Raw genomic sequence first — 10,379 nt, forward strand, 5'->3', positions numbered from 1 at the left:
CTCTTTCTGTCTGTCTCCCTCTCTCTGTGTCTGTCTGTCTCCCTCTCTCTCTCTCTCTCTGTCTGTCTCCCTCTCTCACTGTCTGTCTCTCTTTCTGTCTGTCTCTCTGTCTCCCTCGCTCGCTCGCTGTCTGTCTCTCTCACTGTCTGTCTGTCTCCCTCGCTCGCTCGCTGTCTGTCTGTCTGTCTCTGTCCTTCTCCCTCGCTCACTGTCTGTCTGTCTGTCTCCCTCACTGTCTGTCTGTCTCCCTCGCTCGGTCGCTGTCTGTCTCCCTCGCTCACTGTCTGTCTGTCTGTCTCCCTCACTGTCTGTCTGTCTCCCTCGCTCGGTCGCTGTCCGTCTCCCTCGCTCACTGTCTGTCTGTCTGTCTCCCTCACTGTCTGTCTGTCTCCCTCGCTCGGTCGCTGTCTGTCTCCCTCGCTCACTGTCTGTCTGTCTCCCTAACTCGCTCGCTGTCTGTCTGTCTCCCTCACTTGCTCGCTCTCTGTCTGTCTGTCTGTCTGTCTCTGTCTGTCTGTCTCCCTCGCTCACAGTCTGTCTGTCTGTCTCCCTCACTCGCTCGCTCTGTCTGTCTGTCGGTCTCTGTCTGTCTGTCTCCTCTCTCTGTCTGTCTCTCTCCCTCTCTCTCTGTCTCTCTCACTGTCTCCCTCTCTCTCTGTCTCTCTCTCTCTCTCTCACTGTCTGTCTGTCTCCCTCACTGTCTGTCTGTCTCTCTCTCTCTCTCTCTCTCTCACAGTCTGTCTGTCTGCCTCTCTCTCTGTCTGTTTCTCTCATACACACAACTAATGAAAAATGTAGAAAAAAGAAGAAAAACTCTCATCCCTGATTATATACAGATTGGCTCTAATATAAACAAACGTTTCCCTACTGACATTCTACACATAAAAATATATTTTCTAAATTTCTTCTTATCTTCTCTAAAGCAGTTGGTCTCTCTCTCTGACATTGTTTCAGCTGTTAAAAACGCACAGGAAAATGAAAGAGGATGAAATAAGAAAGAGAGGTGAAGCAGAGGAGAAGAACGAGTCAGTAGGCCGTGGGTGAGGCCGATGTGAGCAGAGGAGTCAGCGTGGAGGGGAACATCAGGACTTTGGCCTGCATGAAGGAGAGATCCGGCAGCCCTGCGATCACTCCCCGGGCCTCCTCACTCAGATGCTCCTCGTTCTGCACCGGCTTTCTGCCGAGAGAGATCAGCACATTTTCTGTATGTGCGGAAATGCCGGATGACCTAGTCAATTTGCCAAAATGTGCACTCCTCATACAGTTAAAGACGTATGTGGCTCCGCCTGGTGGCCAAACAGCAGTTCTGTGAGGAAGTGAGGCTCACTGACCTGGTGGAGGTGCTGGTCTTCTCTACGGTCAACATCAGGCGAGCGAACGCATCCACGACTCTACTGCTGCCCCCGCTGACATCAGGTTTAGCCTGGGTCAACTCGTACAGCTCAGGGTCCATCCCTACAGACACGCACAAACACCATCACGGCTCTGTCACAACCCTCTTATGATTCAGTACCATGAACTATAATGATCTGTTGAGGATGCGAAGAGAAAAACAGAGAGCAGGCACGGCGCTAACAGGAAACGTTTCAGCAAACCTGGTATGGAGGTGGTGGTGCCAGAAGGCGACTCATCCACAGGGCCGAAAAAATCAAGGTTGAGCAAAGACGAGCCTCCACTCGCTTCAGGACGGAGACAAAAACGATGAATGGTGAAAGAGGAGAGATGAGAGGAGACAATGTTGACATAACCTCAGATCTTTATTAGTGTATCTGACAAGGATCAGTAAACAAACACATGCTTTAGCTTGCAAACCAACGTTGAGAAGGTTTCTGTTAAACAGTTCGTTTTTAAATGCTAGAAGCGACAAGGCACATTTTGGGGACTTGAGTACGAGAAACTCTGGAAAGAGTGAGAAAAATGAGCGACCGGTTTTACCGTCCAGAGGGTTTGTAAGGCCACTGCTGCTCCAGTCAAACTGAACGGGAGGAAGAGACTCCTGCGACACAAAACAGACAAGACATTAAAGAGCGCAACAGTCCCCGCCCACTTCTTTAGCAGTCTTGGTTCCGTAGGTATTTTTCCCATTCGTTTTTTCCATTGGGATTTCATGAAATCCTACTTCAACGAATTCTAAGCCATGAACCAATCAGCCCCGAGGTCAATCACAACATTACAAACTTTGATTTAAAGCACAAAAGTATTTGAAAATAGGACGAAAAGACAAAGATAAAAGACCGTTTACTTTCCTTCTTTATTGAGGGCATGAACTGCAATCCCATTAGGCATCGCGAATGATGCAACTGAATTAGAAATGATAGAAAGATGCCGGTGCCGGTTGCTAGGGAGGGTAGAGTCACATGGGGTAACCTCCTCGTGGTGGTGATTAGTGGTTCTCTCAATGGGGCGTGTGGTGAGTTGTGTGTGGATCGTGGAGAGTAGCATGAGCCTCCACATGCTGTGAGTCTCCGCGGTGTCATGCACAACGAGTCACGTGATCAGATGCGCGGATTGACGGTTTCAGACGCGGAGGCAACTGAGACTCATCCTCCACCACCCGGATTGAGGCAAGTAACCGTGGCACCACGAGGACCTACTAAGTAGAGGGAATTGGGCGTTACAAATTGGGAGAAGGGGGAGTAACTTAAAAGTAATTCCATTTTCATTGAAGTAATCAGTAAAGTGGTGGTGGTGGTGTAGTGGTCTAAAGCACATAACTGGTAAACTGGTAATCAGAAGGACGCTGGTTCAATCCCCACAGCCACCCCCATTGTGTCCTTGAGTAAGGCACTTAACTCCAGGTTGCTCCGGGGGGATTGTCCCTGTAATAAGTGCACTGTAAGTCGCTTTGGATAAAAGCGTCTGCCAAATGCATAAATGTAAATGTAAAGTAATCTGATAATAATTTTAGATAAGTAGTTAATCATTTGTAGTGGATTGCTTATGTTGTAGTATTTACCCAACACTGTCTATTAGTAGTTTGAGAGTGTTGGGAAACCGACTTCACTACGTCAATTGCAGTGTGTCATGGAAGTATGCAGTCACTGATGGACTTGTTTGGTGAACTTTCTTGGTCATGAATCTCTGATTGGTCGATCTTTCTCTGCTGCAGGCCTCCATTATCATGGGTAGTAGTATAGTAAAAAAATTTATATATATGTTTAATTTTTTTATTCCAATTTGGAATGCCCAATTCCCACTACTTAGTAGGTCCTCATGGTGGTGCGGTTACTCACCTCAATCCGGGTGGTGGAGGACGAGTCTCAGTTGCCGCCACGTCTGAGACCGTCAATCCGCACATCTTATCACGTGACTCGTTGTGCATGACACCGCAGAGACTCACAGCATGTGGAGGCTCATGCTACTCTCCACGATCCACACACAACTCACCACACGCCCCATTGAGAGAACCACTAATCACCACCACGAGGAGGTTACCCCATGTGACTCTACCCTCCCTAGCAACCGGGCCAATTTGGTTGCTTAGGAGACCTGACTGGAGTCACTCAGCACGCCCTGGACTCAAACTCGCGACTCCAGGTGTGATAGTCAGCGTCAATACTCGCTGAGATACACATGCCCCCTAGTACGTTTATTTATTAATGAAGTTGGCTTCAACAGAACCATCGATTAACAACCTCAGAGCTAACGGTAGGTCTGACTTAAAAGGTTTAGGTAAAAGTTATTGTTAAAAATCAATTCGCCTATGGAGTAAATTAATGGGATTTTTACTTCCAGAACCAGACTCTTGCACTCTATTCCTGTTGGTACCATATTGGAAGTGGAGATAAACTTCACCCATGAGATCATCTCCACATATCCCATTAGTAACAATTCTTATTTAAATCGATAATTATTTGCCATTGGTTAGCATTGCCTAATACAACAGTGTGTGAATGGGGTCAATCTGAATTGTATGTTGAATTTAAAGACAGTCACCTGGGTGGTGTCAGGTGGACAGGTGTTTAACTCTGTGGCAACAGAAGGAGATTGTGCTATTGAGGCGATCAACTCAGCTGCTGAGACTGGCTTCACTGGATCTTTAGTGGGTTCCAGCATCCCCTGCAGACAGACAGATTTCAGACTAAAGACATTACCTTCGTTCAGTGTGCCAAACAGTACAATAATATTTTGTTAAAAATAAATCACCGTCCGTCATCCCTCATTTAAACACACATTTTCCCTGCAGCTAGGCGTCACTTACCAGACTGGCAGCATACACTGGCACAATTAACGGCTGCTTTTTATGACCGGTGAACAACTGGAGAGAAAGAGAGGAAGAAATAAAGTTAAACGAACACATTCTAAAATATTCCGAATATTCAGGATGGAATCAGTTGTAACATTGCTACATAATCTAATTATTTTAGATTATCTATAAAAACATTTGCACTCATTAAATCAACTCACTATATTTCTTGTATCGATGCCCAAAGAGCAGAGCAGTGCTTTATTGGTACGAGAGCCGCCCCACTGGTACCGGAGACCGTAGGCATTGTTAACGTCCTGCAACTGTTGCCAAACGTCCCGTAGTGCCCTATAAAAACCACAGGGGGAGACATAGAGCGTGAATGTTCACTGCACTTCAAACGTGAACATTTGCGGAAACAACAGTGGATGGAACAGGGAATCATTTTTAAATCATCACCCTTTGGCTGTCTCTCTGCTACCCGCTTCCTGTTCTGATCGGTCAGGAGGTTTGAGGAAGGCCTTGAGCATATGCACCTCATCTTCCACCTGAGGAGCAACAACCAGCTGAAAAGTGGCCTGGAAAATCTTCTCCAAACGGCTCACCAGTGTGGCCTTTGGCGTTGACAATAAAAGAGAGGAAAAAAGAAAGACTAATAGCTTAACATTATTTCAATCGTGTATTGACTATCAGTTACATGGAGAAGGGTATAGCTGCAGGAAGAGCTCCAAAAAGGGGAGGGAGCTCCAATCCGCTAGTAAATATATAGGGAGCCCCAAACCCTGTATTTGTTTTGAGCGACCCGCTTAGACCCTCCCGAACAACGTTACTCTACCAATGGCATAAAACCATTCATTATTTAGGACAACAAAAGACGGAACAGACTGGGTTGGGTTGGGTTGAAAACAGTTAAGACAAACCACCGAAATAATCGTAATCAGGCATCTAGGTAACCAGACGTACCATTGTGCAAATTTTACGCTCCTCTGCACTGCCAGTAGGGGGCACTGGAACCGGCTGGCTTTCATGCCAATCATCTCTAGTCTTTTCTGTACATGCTGCTACATGTTCCTGCACGAATGTTGCCCAGGAGTCCCCTCTATCTTGGATCTGATTCGGCTCAGAGAAGGCCTGCCATCTTCCATTATAATTGGCATTATCAACATGCGTGGAGCTGAAATCTGCAAAATGGTCCCTGCTAGAAAAGTCTGCAAATGTAGTTCCTTCCTCACCCGCTAACTCTGTTTTACTAGGTTCTCTTGATGCGTCAAAATCACCAAATTCATCTTCTTCGGGTTCCACAGGGCCCTTAGGGGGAATGGGGTGCGAATCAGGTTGAGCAACTTCCATTGTGGCCCCCTGCTGGTCAAAATCAGCAAATCCTGTTGCATTTAACGAGCTGGCATCTCCGAAGTCGCCAAAACCTCCAAAGTCGTCGTCCTCAGCAAGCTGGCTGCGGTCGGCTGGAGTTGCCGTCTCCTCCTGAGCCGGCGGAGAAGGTATGGATCCTGTCATGCTGAAGTCCCCAAATTCTTCAAGTGCATCTGTCGATAGCGGCCAACCAAAAGAGGTCTCTGTTTCCATCTCCATTTCAGTCCCGTTGCTGGATCCTTTCTCATCTGACTGTTCACCCCTACATCGCTCCCCATTAGAGTTCGATGGCACTCTGTTGTCCACTATGCCCCCCTCATCAATATCGTTCTGACCAACCCCGTTAAGGGTAAGTGGTTGCGCTGTGCTAACCACTTCATTGGAGTCCTGATGTGCGTTATCGGTTTCTAGATCTCTTTGATCGAAGTCTGTCCCTACATGGAAACCCCAATCCCCATTGCTGAGACCTTTAGTGTTCTCTGAAGGGAATCCAGATAAGTCCAACCCTGTGATTTTTGAGTCCCTAATGTCATCTTCTAAACTAGCTTGTTGATTCAAATGTTCCCAGTCTGTATTTTCATTGGGAGTCTGGTTATGGTCAGCATTTGAGAAAGTAGAGAAATCTGCAAACTCATCATCAACGTCAAGACAGTGGTCTACCCTGATCTCAGTTTCTTTGTTTTTGTGGGGTTTAGGAAGGGTTCCTTCTCTTCCTAACGTCGCAAACCCATTTGTGAGCACTTCAACGACGCCATTGAAGTCAATGGTGTCGTTATTAGTCCGAGAGCTCTCTGCAAACTCAAGGGAGTTGATATGAACTTGATGCTCGTTGAACTTTTTCAATTCCACTACGTGAACTATTATACCATTGGGCGTGCTGCTCTGGCCACAGCCAGGAGCCACGCCATTAGACTTTATAGATGCTGCAGGTTGAGTCAATCCCATAATTTTACCATTACTCAATAATTCCGGTGGTGAGGTGCCGTTCAAAGCCTGAGACTGGTCGAATGTGGCGGGCGTGTCAAATTCAGTAAAGCTGACGCTGTTCGGGACACCAGTGAAATCGCAGAATTCATCATCATCATCTTCGACGCTGTCCTCCATTGGGGATGGAGAGGAGGAGTACATATGTAACACATCAGGCTCCATGGGGGCCTCGAGTAGAAACACAGCCAAGAACTCACACCTGCGACAGGAAACAATGATTAGCAAAGCAATACTGGGTAAGCTACTCTAAAAGCTAGGGTATAGGCGACTCCGTTTTTCAGCGTGCTGTCCTGTATGGCACAAGGTCAAGCGCTCAGCCTTTCATAGTCACTGTAAATACTAATAGTTATCTCAAACTGTAAAAAAACAAAGTTTACGTCTATACATAACCCGGCCGACCAGGTTGCCTTTCTGAGAATACATTTCTGACCACGAACGAATAGGAATACACTACTACAAAATAATGCAAATATCCAATGAATATCGAACCTAAAACTGACTTTAACTTTACCCCACAGTTATACGTGAGCCTATGTCTTTACAATGTAGGTACATGCTTCAATAGTCTTATGAATTAATGGTTATATTCATCATCTCATTTAAAACCATGTCTTTCCAAACCGGAACCATGTCAAAGACAGCAGGTTATGTGTAGGGCTGTCTGATAAATCTGCCTATATGATGAGAGAGATCAGATGCGATAAACATGAATAAATAGTAAAGAATCTATTATGAAACAAACTTTTATTCTGTCTCAGCACTGAGGAAGAACAGACGACAGTGCAGGCTGACCAATCAGAAGAAAGGGGCGTTTCAGGCCACACCCATATGTGCAAAAACCTCAAGCCATTTATTAGTGAAATCAAATAATAAACTTGTGCATTAAATCGAAACGAATAATGAAATAAGTCCGATTTTGAATTCCTAATTGAATGTGAAGTGAACGAATAAGATGTTTTATGAAAGCAACAATACTTTAATCACAAATTAGTTTACTTAAAAATTAAGTTCAGTTTACTTAAGCCAAATACAGTAAGCACGTTTTGATTGATCCGTTTTTACAATTTTACATTGATACTCTTTTGACCGCGAGCCGATACGGATGCATTCAACGCATGCATACTGTGACTGCTATGTGATACGCTTTTAGCGCATTTTAAGCGTTATTGAATAATTAAATGCATGACTCTGAATTTAATACCATAAATGGAGAATGTTTTATTCTGAGACTATAAAAATGCCTTTACATCATCTCATTTTAACTTAAAAGAAAAATGATTCTGTGCAAAAGATCTTGTAATCTGTGGGGGCATGGGTATCTCAGCGAGTATTGACGCTGACTATCAGCAAGTCGCGAGTTTGAGTCCAGGGCGTGCTGAGTGACTCCAGCCAGGTCTCCTTAGCAACCAAATTGGGCCGGTTGCTAGGGAGGGTGGAGTCACATGGACTAACCTCCTCGTGGTGGTGATTAGTGGTTCTCTCAATGGGGCGTGTGGTGAGTTGTGTGTGGATCGTGGAGAGCAGCATGAGTCTCCACATGCTGTGAGTCTCTGCGGTGTCATGCACAACGAGTCACGTGATCAGATGCGCGGATTGACATTCTCAGAAGCGGCGGCAACTAAGACTCGTCCTCCGCCAACCCGGATTGAGGCGAGTAAACGCGCCACCACGAGGACCTACTAAGTAGAGGAAATTGGGCATTCCAAATTGGGGAGGAAAGGGGATAGATAAATAAATAAATAGATAAATAAAACGACCTTGTACTCTTAGATCAATATTTTTTAAATAAGACATTGGAAATATGTTTACAACAGCTAACCGAATTTGTGATCGCGGTTAATAAAATCCATGTTACGTGATAAGACTGTTTGAGTGTCATGGTGTCTTTGGCATCAGTCCAATTCTATAATCAGATTCATTTGAAATGCACAGAATCGTTTGGAAATTACTGACACTGCGTTTTACTTGAGGAAGACAGGCCTAAACACACCAGTTACAACCGCAAGACATTGTGCCGCATTCTCAATTACTCTCGCCTTTAACTACTTCAATCCTAGTTTTACTACATCAGTGTCTTGAGCCATCGTCCTACATCTACTCAGTGAAGTTTGCTTGCAATGGGAGAAACTATAGAAAGCTACTCAAGCAGCCAGCTGTATGTTTATACACATTCTGCTACCATCGCAATGGAGCGATTTTAACTTTTTAACATTGATTAACTAAGCACTCGCTCACTGTAGGCACGGCTCATTACTACAGAAACGGCCATTGTCTGTAAACTCAGATTAACTCAGCGAGAGCAATAAAGACAGACTGTCTTCAAATCGGACACTAATTAAGTGTTAAGTGCTAAGTGACTCGCTTAAGTGGAGCAAATGCAAACCAGATCAGTCCTGAACTGACAGTCAGTCACTGATGAGATTAGGCAAGCCACAGATTCAGGGAGCAATTTAGTCTTTCAATAGAATTATATACAAAAGCTTTTAAATGGACCATTGTATCCTGCTGTGAACTTCGACTGGGCACGTTGTTTCCTCAAAGTTATTACGCCATAGAAGAATAGAATAGAACAGTTCAGAACATATATGTATGTGAGAGAAAGCCATAGATTAGCATGAAATATACGATACTATATTAGAAGTAGTACACTGTTGACTTTAATTTATTCAGACTAAGTGCTACTATATGTTTCTAATGATAACAATATTTGGTTCAACAGATCCTACACAAATATTGGTAATTATATTTGTATTACTTTCACTTTTTAATCAAAGTAATGTTACTCTGAGGCACAAAAGCAAAACGTTTGTGCATTGTGTTGTACCTTCAGTGTGTGACAATATTAGTCAATATATATATTACACACTTTTACCAAAGTAAAGTCATGAAATCTACTCTATTTACTGATAATAATATCACTGCTGTCAAGAAACAACAGGCCTACACCTCATAAAGTGGTCAAACTATCCACTGTAGATATCTATACCTGCCGCAGGGATTACTTAATCCGAAACTATTCCCATCCGAGACTAAATCTAGATTAAACCAGATTACTGATATTTAGTCTTTTGGACAGAATCCAATCTGTTCTGGTGATGTTTACATTACAGATAGCAGTTAGCCTGATCAATGCAGGTTAACATTACACCTGACAGAATAAGATTAAATATTTTATAAGGTGTTTCTGTCAGAATAATCCATTAAAACTGCCATAAATGCCCTGTCACTGCTTAATCAAACGATTTAGTGGAGTACACCTAGTGAGATAGCATGCTAACACATAGAAGCATCAGAGCCTATTGGTTTACATGGGCGATGCTAGCAAGCTAACATTAGCATTAGTGTGCATGTAGCTGTCAGTCATCATACCTCACGAGTCTGGAATGATGTGTCCCATCTTCACCAGAACATACAGCGCGAGCCTCATGAGCATCAGCCACTCTTACACACACACGCACGCACGCACGCGCACGCACACATACACACACACACGCACGCACACACACAGAGAGAGAGAGAGAGTCTTTCCGGCTGTGTGTGTGGGTGTGTGTGTGTGTGTGTATCCTGTTCTTTTTACGACTATTACCCAGCATGCATCATTGGGATGTGGTATGCACTTGTGAACTCTCTCGTTGATTGGATGAAGCTGAATTGGGGTGAAATCCAGAGATATGATAAACAAACCCTGCATGGAAGTGTGTTGTAATAGACTGCACAGTTCTGAACAAGTCTAACAAAACAATACAAGTGACTAAAATATTACTCTATAGAATAGAATTTGCTAATTTCACAAAACTACGTATCCTAGTAAGTCTAACAAAATAAGACAAGTGAA

At 44.2% G+C, this 10,379-nt stretch overlaps 1 protein-coding gene across 1 annotated transcript; it reads right to left on the bottom strand.

Annotated features, from left to right (window-relative positions):
* Positions 1-1,023: 1,023 nt before the first annotated feature.
* Positions 1,024-10,078, bottom strand: LOC127644300 (aftiphilin-like). Its single transcript, XM_052127421.1, has 10 exons — positions 9,914-10,078; positions 5,150-6,743; positions 4,646-4,800; positions 4,408-4,534; positions 4,202-4,258; positions 3,937-4,059; positions 1,936-1,996; positions 1,596-1,679; positions 1,332-1,455; positions 1,024-1,177 (listed from the first exon to the last, which is right to left on the bottom strand). The coding sequence occupies exons 2-10, from the start codon at positions 6,704-6,706 to the stop codon at positions 1,027-1,029; spliced, it is 2,439 nt and encodes an 812-aa protein (XP_051983381.1). The 5' UTR covers positions 6,707-6,743; positions 9,914-10,078; the 3' UTR covers positions 1,024-1,026.
* Between the last annotated feature and the right edge of the window lie 301 nt (positions 10,079-10,379).

Source organism: Xyrauchen texanus, chromosome 5 (assembly GCF_025860055.1).
Source record: "Xyrauchen texanus isolate HMW12.3.18 chromosome 5, RBS_HiC_50CHRs, whole genome shotgun sequence".
In the NCBI taxonomy this organism is placed as follows: Eukaryota; Metazoa; Chordata; class Actinopteri; order Cypriniformes; family Catostomidae; genus Xyrauchen; species Xyrauchen texanus.

What these genes read in the sequence shown, in the direction of transcription:
- LOC127644300 (XM_052127421.1), bottom strand. Translation starts at nt 6,706, where the DNA reads ATGGAGCCTGATGTGTTACATATGTACTCCTCCTCTCCATCCCCAATG. An exon ending in AGCGTAAAATTTGCACAATG is followed by an intron (nt 4,801 to 5,149) that starts GTACGTCTGGTT and finishes TCAACGCCAAAG; the next exon opens with GCCACACTGGTGAGCCGTTT. An exon ending in GTCCACCTGACACCACCCAG is followed by an intron (nt 1,997 to 3,936) that starts GTGACTGTCTTT and finishes TTTGTGTCGCAG; the next exon opens with GAGTCTCTTCCTCCCGTTCA.